Consider the following 17,861-nt stretch of genomic DNA (forward strand, 5'->3'; position numbering starts at 1 on the left):
AAAACAGAGCATCTGTAATGCTGAAGCCATTTCTGAAGAATTAATGTCATTTTTCTTCAGAGATAACAACGTCTCTCTATGACAAATGCATTTCAGGCATACATGCCATTTTCACATTTTATTAATACGAAAATAAACCAAAAAGAGTGATTAGCCACAAACCTCTGTCAGGCTGAATTAATTTGTCATGAAACTCACCTATCAAATTGTGCATAAACAGAAAAAAATCTTACCTGAAAAAATGGCTATTTCTTATAGGTAGAACAGCAAAATCTGGGCATTATATTAATATTCCTGCTTAGGCTAAGGAGAACCAACATCTATATGAAGCTCCAACACCTCAATAGGCTCAGGGTGAGGTAATGTGCCAGTCAGAGAGAGAAAAAACAAAAACTGCCCCAAATTGCATTCCTTACTTTTAAAACAGGTATCAGCTGCCACCTCACTTACACCAGCTGAAATACAATTGTCTTTTTCAGTAATTTTAAGAAGTACAGTATAAGCTCTCATTTATGGTTTGGAGGTGTACTAATTTTGAGCAGTATTATGACATGTCAGAGAAGACAGACAGCACCCAAGCATTTGCAAAATATGCATTTCTTAAAACTAATATTTAGCTTTATAATTAAAATTCTAGGACACACAGAGAGAATAAGTTATTATGAAAATATATAGCTTTAATTTGCAGACATATAAACACTTTTGGTACATTACAGACATATGATGCCAGCAATCAAAGTAATCAATTTTAAGCATAACACTAATTTATCTTGTTCACACAGAGAAATTTGATGTAATCATCATACAAAAGATAGTTTTCAGCTCTTAAAATGAAGTGAAAGTGATACATCACTGATAAACCTGCTGCTTTGTTGCAGAGGATACAGCAAACAATAAAATATCAAGAAAATATGCCACCAGTTTTACAAGTCAGATTTTGGATCTAATCCAAAATCAAAGCTGATGAAAAGGAGCCAGGAATGGTTGTCAAAAGTCAGAAACAAGATCTTTCACAGGAAATACCAATCCAGAAAGAAGCAACAGTCAGAACAAACTAAGTCCTATAATTCCTTAGAATATGAAGTGATTTTTGTTTTCATCTGGCTGATCAGATTCAGAAGTATCACATGAAAAAATCTATTACACAACCAAACTGATGGAGTACTACTGACAGATTGCTCAAAGTACAAAAATATCACTGCTTCTGTGACAACTAAAGATTTAGCCATTCCCTTGCTTCCTTGCATCTGGCATGTTTACGAGGATGAGCATGGGGTTCTGTCATTATTTGCTGTAGGAAATATTAAATATTATTTTCCACAAAAAAATGACCAGCAGATTGCTGGAACAAATGATAAATGTAGGTGAAAGCAGGAGCAAATGAAAGATGATACGTCACAGCAGTTCAGATTCTCATTACAATATCTTGCATTCTTGCTCAACAGGAATTGCACTTCTTGTTAATGCCTTTTCTATCCTACTGTATAAGCTTTACTTGTGAGGTAATAAACATTCTGTTTTTTCATTTTTCTTTTTTATTATTACTAGTGCATTTTAATGTCTTTATTCTTCTAATTACACATACATTGGGACAGACATTTCTTTCTTTGTGTGTGTGGTTAAATGTCTGTATGCCAATGTGCATTTATATTAAAACCAATATATTTAAAATATACTCTGTGTTTATCTTATGGACAGTACCTCGAATACTTCCCTGCTCAGGAGCATCTGATGCCCTCTTGTGGTTAAAAATACTTCTAAAACTTGTGTTTAAATAATCATCTTACCTTCCACTTTTTTATGATCACTGATCTTATTGATTTATGAAAGCTGCAAATGATGTCCATGTTTTTATAGACAGGGTGCTATCTGTTAGTACTAAGGTTTCATAAAAAAGCTGTACACTGAATTTTAATTTAAAAAACTGTAAACAGATATTTACAATTATAATATCATTAAGTTATAAATTAGCAGTCCTTCATTGCAACCTCTGTCAATACAACCCATGGCTAGTTGTTTCAGAGCTGTCCAAGGTTTTTCAGATGCTGGATTTATCCACAAAGAAACGTCAAATGTTAGATATCTCCATTGGTTTCTTCTCCAACATGTGCAGATTAATTCTTCCATTTAATGGGATTTGTACTTCCAAGTTTTCATCTGCTCTGTGATGCTTTTTGCCTTTTCTTAAACAAATGTAAATGCCCATTCCTGTTACTAAAGCAATTGAACCCAAGCTTATTATTGACAGAGCTACCAAGGTAGGCATGCAGGATGCTGACTCCATTTTCTTATGTGTAGGCTCTATGGATATTTGCGGCTGCTTTTCTTCTATGCTGATATCAGGCTCCTTTCTTAACAAACTTTCAATGTAGCTCTCATTGCTAACGGTGTCATTGACAAAAAGGTTCACCATGACAGTGGAATGGAGAGGTTCTGGATAGCCGTGATCACTAACTTTTACAAGAAGCCGATACAAGCCATAGTCATTTTGCATCAGTGATTCTTCCAAGGTGATATTACCAGTTTTAGGGTCAATCCTAAATGACTCTGGTCGAGGGCCTCTTCTTCCTATGATACTGTAAGCTATGACTGCATTCATGCCAGTGTCCTTATCAACAGCATAGACCTCAGTGATGGGAGAGCCAGGAAGAGTAGAAGGAAGGACCAACAAATAGGACATATTAGACTGAGGAAACAAGACCAAAGGGGGGTTATCATTTATGTCCAGAAGAAGGATAGTTATTTTTGCAGTAGAGGAGAGGGCTGGATCACCGCCATCAACTGCTTCAATCCACAGAACATAGGAACTTTGCTGCTCCCTGTCCAGGGACACTTTAGCTCTCAAAACTCCTTTTCCAGTATCTATGACAAAAATATCACTTCCATTCAGAACTGAAAGGGCAACCCATCCATTTTGCCCTGCATCAGCATCTGTGACACTTATAACTCCAATTTCACCAAAACCTGGGAAGTTTTCTGGCACAAAAAAACTGAAATCCTTATTGATAAATCTTGGACTATTATCATTTTTATCCAACACAGTGATGGTGACAGTTGCTATTGATTCTCTTGGAGGAAACCCAGAATCTACTGCTTTGACAGTGTATCTGTATTTCTCTTTTTCTTCTCTGTCCAGTTGGGTTGAAACTGTAAGAACTCCTGTGGTTTTATCTAAAGAAAAATAGGAAGGGGCATCAGGCCCTAAAAAATAGGACACTTGCCCTCTTTCTCCACTGTCAGCATCTGTGGCATGCAGTTTGGTCAAGAAAGCATTGGGAACATTGTTCTCTTCAATGGATAATTCTACCAGCTGTTGAGAGAAAACTGGTGAGTTGTCATTGTCATCCAAGACCTGTACTTTGATTATTTTGTTGACACGAAATCCTTCCGAGTTCCACGCAACTACAGAGATTTCATACAGCTGCTGTGTCTCATAGTCCAAAGGCTTTGTGGTCTCTAACAGGTATTCATTATTGTACGGTTTGTATGGTTGAAGTCTGAAAGGTCCATCACCATCCAAATGACAATTGACTTTGTATTTTTCATCGGGGTCTTTGATGGTAAAAAATGCTATCGGTGTGTTGATAGGCTCCAGTTCCTTTAAGTACACCACACCTTCTGCTTCATTAGCTATGAAACGAGGGACAATTTCAGGTGGTCTCATCATGACTTTGATGATGGTCACTAGCACTGTGATCACAGCAGGGATACAACCAGGACCGTTCCCCAATATGATCAGCCTATGGAGCCTCGGAGCATTCCCATCAACTTTATTGGAGAGTGAGATAGTCCCTGTGCTTTCGTCTAGATGGAACAAGTCCCTGGACGGCTGAGGGACCTTCTGGCTGTAGGAGTAGGTGATCTGGGCATTGGATCCAAGGTCCATATCTACTGCATGGACAGTGGTCACACGTGTCCCTAGACTGGAATTCCCATAGACAGTGACGTTGAGCTGCGAGTCACTGAACTGGGGACAATTGTCATTGATGTCGCTGATACCAATAGTGAGGGTGGCACTGCCCACGAGAGGAGGAATTCCCCCATCCTCAGCAATGATGACTGTGACATACTCTTCCCGTGTCTCCCTGTCCAGAGCCCCCATGACAATCAGGTAGGGAGTCCTCTCCCCGCTCTCATTCTCCTCCACATCCAGGGTGAAGACACCATAGTTATCTCGCAGGCGGTAGGTCTGGACACCATTGGTGCCCACATCAGGGTCAAGGGCAGGGTGCTCAATAGCTAGGCGGGTGTTCACAGGTGCATTCTCGGGCACTGAGAGGTGGATGTGGGGAACAGGGAAGCGGGGCGCATTGTCATTGACATCCCGGATAGCAATTTTTACCTTCACCAGTCGGAAGTACTCCTGTGGCAGCACCAGCACATCCAACAGCAGCAGGCATGACTCGGATGAGGGTGAGGAGGAGGAGACAACAGCTGCTCCCTCAAAGACGGTGGCCCCGCTGCTCTCCACACATAGAGCTTCTCGGTCAATCTCCACGGCCGAGGTATGCAGCTCTCCAGAACGGTTGTCCAGATGCACATACTGTCCCCCCAAGCCATGGGAGGCCAGGGTGAAGGAGAGTGGGGGCTGGGAGGCCGCAGGGCGCTGCCCACCAGCTGTTGGCAGCCGTAGGTCACGGGCCAGGCTGCCGATAAGCACGCCAGCGGGCAGCCCCTCGTTGAGGCTGTAGAAGAGCTCGGTGGCACGGCTGTAACTAGCAAAGCAGTTGAAAGGTCCAACGAAGAGCAGGAAGAGGAGCAAGTGCTGGGGAGAGAAAGGCACAGGGGTGTGGGGAGGTGCTGGTGTTAGAGAAGGAGGGGAGGCAGGAGGCAGGCTCCCCCCACTGCCTACTGCCTCCTCCACTGCCACTTCAAGCAGGGAGTGAGGCATTTGCAACATGAAGCCATCCTCCCACTCCCCCCATCTTCTCTCCTCAGTACAGCAGCTACTTCCAGGGCATCACCATCTGTACCTCCAGACAACAGGGGCTGCATTGCCCACAGCAAATACACACTGCCAGGGATGGGCCAGGGGCACCCTGCCTCCCTCCCACGCCCGAAGCACTTGTGCTGGACATGCCATCTTCCCTCTTCTTCCTTCTTCACCTCAAGCTCACACCAGCAGCACCCAGCCTCCTCCATGCAAGCACACCTCAAGCAAGGCATCCCCCTACACACCCCCAGACGTTTGCTTGCCCCCCCTTCTTTCCACAGCAGCAATGTGAAACACATCTCTCCTCTTCCCTCCATCTCTCCTCCGTCCTAAAAAAACCTGTTCCTCTCGCATGCCCACTGGCCCTGTGGTGCAGCGGGGACGCGGGCCGCACCGCGCAGCCTGCGCAGGTCCCAGCGGAGCCCCGCACCGCCGCCGCAGTTCATGCGGGTCCCTGCCCCCCGCGGCCGCCGATCCGGCTGCCCCAGACCCGCCACCACGGATCCCCGGCCGCCTCCACGCCGCCGCGCAGCCCCGCCGGGGTCCCCCTCTGGCTGCCGGCTTAAAACACGAGTTGAACAGATGAGCCGCGGAGAGGTTGCGCGAAGGAAGTTGCCCGCGTTAGCAAGCGCGTCCCCAGCCCGCTGGGTACATAAACGGGCTCTCCGAAAGTAGCTTCAGGCATCGTCTCCACAAGGGAGGGCGGGAGGGTGGCTGTGTTCCTCCTTCTCCCCTTTTAACCACCCATTTCCCTTATCCGCGGCTCTCTGGTATAACCCGCGTCGGCAGCAGCAACAAAATAAAAAAACAATAATAAAATAAAACTTTTCACGGCTGTTCTGATCTGTGGAGATGGCAGCCAAGAGAAGAAAAAACAACAAACAACAAACATATATATATGCGTATGTATATATATGCGGTTTGCGTTGCCTGTTTTTTTTTGCCAATTTTGCTGCTGCGTGCGAAGTCGGGCTCGGGGGCCGGACGCGGCGCTTCCCCTCCCGCCGCCCCAGCCCTCACCTGCAGGCTGCCGCGGGCGGTGCTGCTGCCGCGACTGCCCGGGGGCCCCATGCCCGGCCGCCGCTGTCGCCGCTTGCTGCGCCCGAGCAGCCCGCCCGCTCCTCCGCCCGCCCGGCTCCTCTCCTCCCCGCGGCTGCCCATTCCCCCGCCGCCGCCGCCACCGCCGCCGCCGCGCTGGGCTGTTGCGCACCGCCCACGACACTCCCCCTCCGCTCGGGAGGCGCCGCCGCCGCCGCGGGGAGGGGAGGAAAGGAAAGGGGAGCGCACAGCCGATAGTCACGGGTACGGCGAAAGGGCTGCGGAGGGAGCGCACGGGGAGGATGCGGCAGCGCCGCGGGCAGGCGGACGGGCAGCCGGACACGGGGACGCGCTGCTGAGCGCACTGGCGCGTCCGCGTCGGATAGGGATGTATGTGTGTGTGTGCGCGGGAAACACTTGGACCAGAGGAAGAAGAATACTCCCAGTTAGAAACTATAAGAAAAAAAAAAACTTTCTTCTGTGGAAAGATGTTGTGTTGCGGGTGTTAGCGGGGCGAAGCAAAAATTAAAAGCTGCCTGGGTTTAAGGAGCGTTGCCGAGCCCTGTTGAGAAGTAAGCGACTTGTGTTTCATGAAATGAAAGTAATGTTTTGAGTAGTTTGCAAGTGTTTGGTTGGTGGAAGGTGAGCGTCCTGCCAAATTAGAGCAGTAACTGCAATTTCCTGCTGGCAAGCAAGCTGAAGGTCCCCTGCAGCAGAAAATGGTGTGCTCTCATTTTATAGTCTTCAGTCACTGTTGGCTGCACTATAAGACTGCCATAGAACTAGACATGAAATTAGCAGCGCTCAGGAAAGTTTAGCTAGCTCAAGTCTAATTACACACCCTTAACATCTTGGACTATCAAAAGGATAGCTAACCTGCCCTGCGTTCCTTACAGTGTCTTTCTGCAAGATCTCAAATGGAATTTGAGATGTCTGTCTTGAGCCTTAAAGTGTTCGGTGGTCTGGATCCAGGCTATTGCTGTGAGTTCTGGGACTCTGGTAGGCAGTTGCATTTGTCAAGCACAGTGGAGCTGCCTTTCACAAAGGTAAAGTTTGCACAGGAGATTGAACTTTCTAAGGCACATGGTCTGAATACCACCTTGAGTGTCTCCACGTTCCATGGCAAGCAGAGTGTGCAGGCATTTGATCTCAGCTTAGGTACTATAAACATATAGGACAGCAAAAATTTTGCCTTCAGTCAAAAAAAAACACTCTTCCCTTTTCCTTCTACAGCTCTTTGAGGCAAACTTCATGTCCAATCCAAAATGGAGTAACAAAAAACCCAATAATTAGAATCCCAATCCAAAACCAGTCTTATGCTCACGTTTGTTGTAATACTGAATCCTTCAGAAGAAAAAAAAAAATAGTGAAAAATGCACAACATATTGTTCTCTTGGGATGTTCTTGGATGTTGTGAGGATGAGGGCAGTGGCACAAGCTGAATTGAATAGGACAGAACAGAACATAATAGCAACAAAAGCTTCCAAGACTGACTTCCTCCAGGGCTGTAAACAAACCATATTAATTCCTTTGTCTCATATCCTCCATCTTTGAAATATAAATAGTGTTATACTGTTCGAATTAGAGCTTTACTCCATTCTTGCTGAAGTCAGTGTCAATAGCATCAGGCTCTGTTTTATTCAGTGGATCTCTTTGAAACTTGCTATGTTTTTGATGTCCATTTCATCCCCAAAATGATGTTACTACAATAATCATATGTGAATTAAAGAACAGAGTATTAGGGTACTAACAAAAGGCCCAGTTGTATTTATTATTCACTGATCTCTAGGGTTTTGAAACCACTCAGTATGTACTGCCTTTATAAATTGTTTATATCTCTACCATTCAATTCTGGCACAAATAGAGCAGGCAATACAGTATATACAGTTCAGAGCAAACATGTATAATTTAAGAGAGAAATCAAACTACCCAAGCCCTTTACTAAATTCTCATCCATGTGCACTGTTCTGCAGATTGCTCAGTGTGAAAGGTGTCCATATACTCAGTCTTATTTAAGTTAGCTTAGCTGGACATGACAGATGCTTTTAGTTGACTCACATCTGCTCTAATTTATTCATTTCAACAGAGAAATACTGACTCATTTGGATTTCAGTCAGATTTTGTCACTGATTTATGTCGAGTTTGAATTTCATAGACTGATTATAATCTTATTTTTAGTGAATCAGTCTTCTTGCAAATGAATCTGAAGTCCCTATAAAATTCTATTTTCAACTTTTTTTTCCCCTCATGTCTCAGTTTATCTCCTTTTCCTCTTATGCTCTTGAAATTACTGACCTATTACTATACCGTTCTTCTTAACCACTGCAGCCACTGCATTTCCTGAAGCCTCTGATATGGTAGGCGATGGCTCTACTATTATACTGTTGAGGTTTTCATTACACCTGATGAATTTTATTTGATTAAACCACTGCACTAACAGCAGAACTGAAAGTTTTCTGAAGCACCTGGTGCCTCTATAATACTTAATTTTGTTAGACGTCAGCAACACCTAATAAGTCTTAAAGGCTCCTTAAAGACTAATGTGTCAAATAAATCTCCTGTTTAAGAAGGAATACTCCACCTGTGTATGTGATATAGAATGAGGGCTGGTAGAGAAGGAGCAGTGCACATTCATTCTTGGCTTTTTTTTTTTTTTTTTCCTGTGGGGAGAACCTTTTCTTAAGTCCCAGGAAAATATTAACTCATTCCATTGTATTTCTTTATTCAGTTATGCTTTCTGGGGATAAGATGTTAGCAGTTTATAAGCCCAGTCCCACTTGACCACATTTAGCTAAATATATCTTTTTACCTTGTATTTTACTATTATTATCGCTGAATATATCCATATTCCACAATTACGTTGCTCTGCATACAGTGGTACTGCATCCAAGATTCTGGTTGCAATTAGTGAATAAGAAGGAACAAGAAGCATTTCAGTGGGATTCCCCATCACTTCAGATAAGTTACAAAGCATGAGACTGAGATCAAGTGACCAGCCAGCCTAGAAGTGTTATAGTTATTTATAAATACATTAGAAGAAGTACATTATCGCAATGGTAAAATAGAGTATATATTTGACTTTATTAAAGTGGGCATAGCAGGTATTGATACTTAATTGAAATGCCTTGGTTTTGTGGGCAGTGTTCCAGTGGCAGATGGAAGCATTTCCAGATGAATCATCCAGTACCATCACTTCTGAAAGGGAATCTCAAATATTACTTTGGCGTGGCTGGTAACCCTGACCAAGTTTTACAAGAGATGGGGATACAGGTACATGTTGTCCCCCCAGCCTAGCAAAAAGCTGTCCTTGCTATAGCCTGTGCTTCTGGAGAGAAGGTTTGTCGCGTGACATTCCCTGTCAGTGAGATTCCCTATCAGTGAGATTCTACTTATTCAGCTGACAAACTTCTAATACTTTAGTCAGTGTGACTTTTTGAGTTAAGCACTTTTCAGTAGGGAAGCAATCAAACTGAATCAAAGCACTGGAGTTAGTTTTGTTTCCTAGTCACAGTGAAACTGAGAAAGGCACAAGACCAACAGACTGCAGCTTCTCTGAAGAGTTTAAACTGAAGAGATATAGAAAAAGTAAAGGAGATTCTTTTAACTATTAGCAATATAAGCTTTTTATTGCTTTGGTGCACACTAAGGAAAATGCTTTATGTCCTGAACTTCTGTGCAGGGTAGTGGATTACAGTGTGAAAGACTCCATGAATATTAGATAGTGACCTTGCCTGCAGAAGTGCCGAGCATCTGGTGCTCGCGTTTGTGCTGAAAGCTGTGATCATTCCACGTCACTGTAGATCAGACCTAGCATGATCATCCTGTTCTCAGCACTGAGCAGGAGAGAGGTCTTGGCACTGCTTTCCCTTGTGACACTGAAAGACAGTAAATATATCTGGGTTCAGCTTGAATAAAGCAGCAGTAGAGCTGGAAAATGGATGACTTTGGAGTTTATATTACTAAAATCTCCAGTCATGCTTTCAAAGGGCTGGTTCTTCCAAGCTCTTGCAAGGTGAACTTGCAAGGTTCTGCTCAGCGGGCTTTCATGAACAGAAGCCTGGTGCCATCATGACAGCCATTCAAGAAAGTAGCTAACATGTGGAAGTGGTTTCTAAACTTAAGAAGAAATACCCTGTGAGACAAAGCCAAGTTTGATAGGAAGGCTGGCAAGGGTGGATGAGATTTTCCTCTCTAGTTAGCTTAGCATCTTTTGGGGGCTACTGTGTTGAAGTATCACAAATCTGGGCTGTTAAACACTGGCAGAGAAAAGAAACTTGGAAAAAAGCCTCCTGCAGTGTCTGAACCAACTGCATTTGATACATCGAACCAACTTCTTCCTTAAGTCTTCTGAGATTTCATAAAAATATGAGTTTATGTTTATGATGTTTTACATATGTCTCCCGTACATTTTGGGCATGTCTTTTTTTGTCTGGAAAAACGTAAAAATATTCCAGTAGTGTGAAAATTGCCTTCAATATATTTCTAGTCTGATAACAACTACATTTTCAAAAGAAAAACTTATTTAAAGTTTATTAACTAAGCATAATTTTCTAAAAGTAAATAGAAAGGAAGGATTTAACTCAGATTGTATTCCAGTGCATCTTTTTTACCAGTGTTTTTTACATTGTATTACACAGTGTATTAACATTCGCTTTCACTGACTTCTTGTGTAAGGCTTAAAATAATAATGTTACAACTTTTGTTTCATACAGGCCAAAGCGCAGACTGAGGTACAATACTAATATGATACTGCTAAAAATTATTAATACCGTAAGTCTTTTCATTGCAGTCCTTATCACATTAGTTCAGGGACAGCATTTCAGCTTCTACCAACTCACTTCATAATGCCTGCAAGTTATGAGAATGTCATGAATATGTAGATTTTTTTAATCGACTTCTCATTGGCATTAAGCCATGGCTTCTGAGCTGAAGCTACAACCTCTTGATGCCAGAAATCGGGTCTGTGAGGAGCACACTGCTCCCAGCAATTGAGCATGATGTGTTGAAGAAGGCCTGTGGTATGCCAGGTAGCCATCAGATGCATAGTCATGTGCCTATTGGGCTCCCTGGGGGCTGCTGTGTGTCAGGTAGTTCCCCAAAGCCAACCAAGCACAGCCTGCAATCCCACTTCATTTTCTGAGGTGAAAATGGTTAGAGAGTGGATATATGGTGGTAAATATGGATTGCTTTTCCTATGACTAATACAGATCCAATAGTATTCCAGCTTGACTTCTCTTAGTTCCTCTGGAACAGATAGTTTTATATATCTTACCTTGTCAGCTGAACTGCCTGACTTTGCTCTGAAATACATATAATATATTGTAGTTTCACCTGATGTCTTTGGCCATGCAGGACCAATATTTGCTTCCTTGACAACAAATTATTTTGAATCTTCCAGGGACCAGATTCTGTCATATTCCCTCATTCTATATTCAGGTAAGTTGTTCTAATTCCCTAATACTAACTTATTCCTTGCTCACTAAAATTCTTAAAGAACCCAATAAGTTTTTAACTGAACACGGGATTATTACTGCATGATCTGGGATTTGGGCTAAACTGCTTCTGTTATTTGGACAAGCGAATTGACCAACTCTCAGGCAGATATAGTACATCTTCATGGTTTTGATTAAAGGAAGATAGTGAAACCAAACAACTTAATGTGTAGTCAACTTTTTACATAATAGGAAAACATATTGTCTCTATGCTTTAGAAATTTTGCAGCTGATAGTGGCTTTATTGTTCATATAGTTGCTCTGTTCACTCAGCTCCCTGCTGAGATACGAGACAATAGTGTTTTCTCTGCAGAGGCCCTGGGTTCACTTGGCAGAGCTGAACAAATAGTGAGAGCCAAACCTACCCTGCGGTTCATCCAAATGCAGATTTTCTTGAGTTTGTGAAAGCATTTGGTCACATCATAATCATATTTCAACTTTCATATGTAGTAGAAAGAGAGGATTACTCATTAGAAAGAATGGGGTTTGCTTGCCCTAACTTTTATATCTGAAAACCAGGCATCCAGACTAGGATTTTTTTTTTTTTTTTTTTTTCTCCCTGTGATATAGACATTTACAAGGTATGTAACTGAAAATGATAGATGTCTAAAACAAGTGAAACAAATTGCTCTCTTGATAGGTCTGTTTCTCTCACAACTAGAAATGTGGGCTAGAGTGAATAGCTCTTTTGTCTGTTTAAAGGTAGATTATAGAGACAGTGCTGAATGTGTAGCCACAAGTTACATTGCAGATGTGACTTTAAACCATACTCTTTGAAAAATTAGTAATGTACTTTGAGACTAATGTTGAATCCAAAAAGCCTAAATATTAGAAGCTAGCAGCACGCTTCCTACAAATTACCAATCAATAAATATTTACATAAGTTACTTCACAATCATTTTAGAAAATAATTACATTGGCTAGGAAAAAAAATAGCGATCTATCCCTAATATAGTTTCAGAAAGTTATTAATTCTTATTCATTCTTATTATTCATTCAACTTCAGAAAGTTTCAGAATTCATTATATTCATGATGCACCGCTTTGTCTTCATACATACACAATTTAACTCAGGTAAGTGAAGAAATTAACTTAACTTGCACGAAGATGATGTTTAAATTTTTTATCCGCAATAAGATAGCACTTTCATTTGACAAATTTGAGATTTTTTTTAAGCAGCATTGAAAAGTCAAGTTTAGAGTTAAGCTGCTTCTCTCTTCTCAGTGCTGCACATCTCTGGGGCTCCATATAATAATCATTTAATTCAAGAAATCAGAAACTCGGCAAGCAGTTTAGTAAAAGACAAAAGGCATTTCCTACAGCATAGAAGAAAATTATCTAGTGCTTTACTTCTTCATGTAGTGAATTTCTTCAGGGATTTTTTTTTTTTTTTTTTGTTAAAAAATTAAAGTATATAACTCATGGAAAAATGAGCAGCCGCTACACAAGGGTAAACCCTTTTGCTCCTTATTCAGGTTAATGTGTCATTGTGAATGAAACAGCAATTAATGTAAATGTCTATGTAAAACTTTATTTTAGTAAAGTACCATCTAATGTGGCAGTGTTAACAACATAACCAAGATGTTATCCCTATACCTTAGGGATATAAAAAGCTTGATTTCAATTGTCTAGCCAATAAGCAAGAGCACAGAACTGCTAGCTGGGATAGCTTTTACGTGGTAGATTGCACTTCTTGTACATGTCTCTAAAAGCAGATATATGCATAAATAATACCTCTATGTATAGAATTTCTATTGTAAGTAAATTGACTGCGAAGGTCTTGCAGCACAGCAAAAAGTAATAATACAAGGAACCCTAAAATAATGAAAACTGAATACATTCTGATTTGAATTGTGTACATCGTGCTACAAAGACAGAAAAAAATAAAATGTCCCTATTTTTTTTTCTGCATATTATTTGAGGTAGTTATCCACATATGGTTGTTGACATTAAAATACTTTTGCTGAATGAGTCTTTCATTTGATAATAAGTAATCTTGATTAAATTTTAAAAACATTCAGCAATGGGAAGATAACACAGGAAAAAAGATACTTACTAAGTGGACTATGGAAAAGCAACATTTTTTTTTTCTATCCAATATTAACTCAGATCTCATTCTAATCACCCTGAAATCTTAAGGATTGCCTCTGTTCTTACTGAAAGAAAGTAGAAAGATAAACCTCTGAAAGAAATAGTTGGTAGTCTGCTAACTACAAATCTTACTGACACTGAAACCATATTGTGGATGTATAAAGATCCTCAAACAGAAATATGTGCCATATATATGTCTGTGATATGTTACTAATTATTAGTAAGAAACTTCTATCTTTGGACCTGGTTTGCCATTCTTGACCTTCTGAAAAGAGCAATATCCATCTTTCACCTTTCATCTTCACACAACTCTGTACTAGTTTTTGTAGATATAAACAGAGTCATTTCCACATATCATAGCATACTTTAATTGATTTTTTCAGACATAAAATTATCTTTGATTTTCTGCACAATCATCTATTGATTTGTATTTAGTTATTTGACATTAATTACCTTCTAGTTCTATGACTGTAGTTTTATTGTCACTAAAAGCATAACCAGATTAAAATCAGGACTGTCTGATGTAGACTTATATTTTTATGTGTGTGTCTTGGAAAACTGAACAATAAAAAAATTGGAAATGTGCTACTGATTGTTGCTAGTTCCAGTCAAGGTCAGTTGTTATTATGGGTCAATGAAAACAATAATAGTTATTACAGGTCACTGAACTTTGTAACATCGGTGATTTTTCACTTTTCAGAGTTTATTTTTACAATTTATAAAAGGTGTTCAAGTTCATGAATTTTTTTCTTCGGTAATTTGTATCCATAGCTAGTTTCAAGGTTGAGGTAATTTTAAAAAGAAAGCTAAACATAATGTAATTTGTTTTTTTTTTTCAGACAGGGAGAAGTGTACAGCAACAAGAGCTCCTGCCAACCTAGAATGAATGCTTGTTCACCCTTTACAGTGCTTGAGAAGAAGTTCATACTACAGAGTAGAATTCAAAACAGCTTGTTGGTTGATCGGGGAGCCATTTAAAATTATCATGGTCTCTGTGAAGTGCCTAAAGCTCACTCAAGAGAAACACCACACTGTTTTACCTACCAAATATTTTACATCTGACCTGGTTTGCTAAAAGCTACTGACTGTCATGACTATTCACTGGACAACACTGAAGGCTCAAAAGAGTCCTTGACTCAACAAAGAGACCTCAACTTTCCATGAAGGATCAAGGAAGAGGAAACATCTTTTTTTTATTAGGACTTAGCTAATGACAGATAAGCTGCCACTCTGTTTTGTAAAATGGGCTGATGTAAGAGGCTTTGCCAAGGAAGGTACTTTCAGGAGTTCATTCTGCACCATCTGTTCAAACTGAGAGAATGCGTTTCCTTGCAGGAAGCTAACAGGGATGCCTGAGGAGTGCTTACCACTCATAAAGGTCTTAAATGTTACTTTTTTTAGTTAGATTTTGCTGGTTCCACATTATATGGCTGAATTTAGGCGATTCTCTTCTCAATGCAGTAGTCAGGTTGGATTTCATTCTGAGTTTCTAACTTTCTACTGGTAATGTGTATTCCCCACATGTGGTCGGAGCAGGCACCTGGTCGTTACATTTCTTGATCAAGATGTAAGTACCTCACATGGCTATGTATTTTATCTCAGAGCTGGGTCTTACTGGGTTCCCAGGAGGGCCAGCAAGTGACCTCAGCATTGCACTCCCTGAACACACACACACACACACACACACACGCACACAATTTAACTGCTGGCACAGCGTCTCGTCTCTGCTTTGGACTATTGGAACTAAAAACATAAATCTGATGTTGCTGGGACTAATTAATAAAAAGTATAAATGCATACTCCTTGGTGGTGCATGGTGGAGGACAAGATGTGGATTGCTCCCTGGTCCTTCTATATTTATCAGTACAGATGGAGGCTCTCAGTTCACTTCCTCTTAAGAAGACTGTGGGGATGTGGAAGGTGGAATGGCTCCAAGCTGACTCAAGGCAGCGTATGTGGTATTCCACAGACTGCTGTATAAAGAGATGGAAATTTCATATGTTGGGAAACAGTCAGTGAAACTTCTCCCATTAGGAGTAAGAAGAGGCCAATTAACTTCACTTGCTACACACAAGTAAAAAGGCTGCCATCTTTGCAAATGTGTCATGCTGTTTTACAAAGTAGTCTGGCCTGACAACAACCTCAGAAGAATTCCTGAGAAAGAATGGGTTTTAGCATCAGGTGAGCCAAAAATTTTGCTACAGTGTTAATATACCTTATCTGAAAATAGCCAACTCAGTATCTTGCTGTAGTACTGAGTTGATTGAAGCTCACTAGCTTCAACAGTTTGTTATCCATAAAGAGACTTGTCAGTATCAAATAAAATATAACTGGCATAGGAGTCAAACAGAGAGAAAGAGAAGCACTACACATCTTTCTATTACTGATATCTAACCTTTGGTTCTCCTACTTATGAAAAAAAGCAAAACTACAAATCCAAACCCTGCAAAACCTCCAGCTTTCCCAAGCTGTTATCTTCCTTTCTGAAGAAATAGCACCTTCCCTTGGCCTCCTGCTGCTTCAGTTAATTTTTGGTGATTTAAATATAACTGCATTGTGTTTGCAAATATTATTTGTTCTAGACAAAACTAAAGTAATTCCTTCCCAGGGATAACAGGAAAAACCCAAGAACAAAGCAACTTCAGAAAAACAAGATTATTTTTGATTGCAGCATGTGATGGCAGAAGAGGTAGACACCAGAAATGGGCTGACTGAGGGATGTGCCATGTTGTAACATGCATAATTCATTTTCCAGATAATGTAAAACCTCATATATAATTTTTCTTGAAAATAAGTATGAAGATAAGGAACATACTTAGGTAATCCACTCATGCTGTACACCAGAAGGAGAAGAGAAATCTATTCCTCTTTGCATGGAGGGAAATGTCTTTGGTGGATAAACTTTTACTAGCTACATACCCTATTAAATTAAACTGTTTTGAAAACTTTTAGTTATATGTAAGAAAGTATTGTGGCTTTCAGAGGAAGATTGTGACTTCTCAAAACACTGCTGTGTTTATTTCTATATATTCAGTATAAAAATGACCTTGGAGATTACCATTCAAAACCAGTTTAACCGCTTGCACTTTGCTCTGACAGCATGGAGCACTAGATCTGCCCATCTAAAACATCTCTAAGTTAAAGTGATCAGAAATGTGACAGTATTCAGTTTCAGTTATGAATAAAGCAATAGTCTTTTACATTTTTTGTGTGTCTCTAAGGCTCACCTTATTTTGCTTAAAAAAGGTTACAGAAATTGATCATATCTCCTGACCTCAGATTTAACCTGTAAAATCTACCCAATATTAATTATATTTACATAACAGGACTTTACACTGTTCTATGATTCATTCAGCACATAAAGGTAACAGATAATGTTTAATATCCACAGTATTTTATGTCATTTCTTATCTGAACATTCTTGTATTAATTTTTTAATTTATTCTGCATGTTCATCAAAATGAGTAAATTTAGTCTCACTTATTGTTGTAAATCACAGTAGAAATTCCAACAGACAAGTTAATTTCAACTTATATTACTAATATGTAAAATACAAGTTTAACAATGTTCTCCATAGGCTTTATCTATGAGATGATGAGCTCATGGGTAAGTACTGATGTTTTGACTCACCTAGCATCCCATTCTTTTTGATTACATTGCACATCTGTTTTCTTACAGTATTTATGTACTAGGTGTAATGCATCTAACAGGCTAAGAGCTTGAAAGGTTAAAGATAAATATGCATTTTAAAGTCTTTATAAAGACAATTACTAGTATTCTACTGTTTACAGCATCTTCATGTTAGAAGAGCTTTAGTGCCTAAATTACCCCAACAGTGATACAGTATTCTTTTTTATATAATGGGAACTTGTGGCACAGCACTGTTCTGAGATTTTACCAAGATGTCTAACTTTCAGTGGTAGGATTCCTCTCTCAGAACTTTTCACCTCTTAAGCATGACCCATTTAGCCTGCTTTAGGAATCATCCAGAAACACACATACACCTGGGTTGTTCTGTTTCTCTGGTTTGACCATAGAGATGACTTGCCTAACTCTAAACATCAGTGGTTTTGGTGTCTGGACATAAATTTGGACAGATAAATTAGAAGGCAAACCTTTCAATTATTGTTCAACATTTTTTCTCCACCCTTTCTTTGCATAAGTTGCTCTGCTTCCCCTGACTCTGCATGTTTCTTGAGTTTAAAGAATGAACTACTATTCCATGATACCACTTTTCTCTTCATTGAAGTTATTTATTTGTTACTTTTATTAGTACTGATCTACATGAACTTTGAGGACTGTTTTGTT

At 40.3% G+C, this 17,861-nt stretch overlaps 1 protein-coding gene and 1 long non-coding RNA gene across 2 annotated transcripts; one reads left to right on the top strand and one right to left on the bottom strand.

Annotated features, from left to right (window-relative positions):
• Nucleotides 1-656: 656 nt before the first annotated feature.
• Nucleotides 657-6,157, bottom strand: PCDH20 (protocadherin 20). The gene is made up of 2 exons (XM_065055263.1): nt 5,954-6,157; nt 657-4,765 (listed from the first exon to the last, which is right to left on the bottom strand). The coding sequence occupies exons 1-2, from the start codon at nt 6,092-6,094 to the stop codon at nt 2,069-2,071; spliced, it is 2,838 nt and encodes a 945-aa protein (XP_064911335.1). The 5' UTR covers nt 6,095-6,157; the 3' UTR covers nt 657-2,068.
• A 5,139-nt stretch (nt 6,158-11,296) lies between these two features.
• On the top strand, nt 11,297-16,755 carry LOC110358411 (uncharacterized). The gene is made up of 2 exons (XR_010471007.1): nt 11,297-11,407; nt 14,393-16,755. It is a non-coding gene; the product is annotated as an uncharacterized LOC110358411 (long non-coding RNA).
• The last annotated feature ends 1,106 nt before the right edge of the window (nt 16,756-17,861 follow it).

The sequence above is a fragment of the Columba livia genome, chromosome 1 (genome assembly GCF_036013475.1).
Source record: "Columba livia isolate bColLiv1 breed racing homer chromosome 1, bColLiv1.pat.W.v2, whole genome shotgun sequence".
Lineage (NCBI taxonomy): Eukaryota > Metazoa > Chordata > Aves > Columbiformes > Columbidae > Columba > Columba livia.

Bases quoted from the DNA above. Each gene is read 5' to 3' on its own strand.
- PCDH20 (XM_065055263.1), bottom strand. From the start codon at position 6,094: ATGGGCAGCCGCGGGGAGGAGAGGAGCCGGGCGGGCGGAGGAGCGGGC. The intron at 4,766-5,953 runs GTGAGGGCTGGG...TTCTCTCCCCAG, and splicing joins CCGCCCGCGGCAGCCTGCAG to CACTTGCTCCTCTTCCTGCT.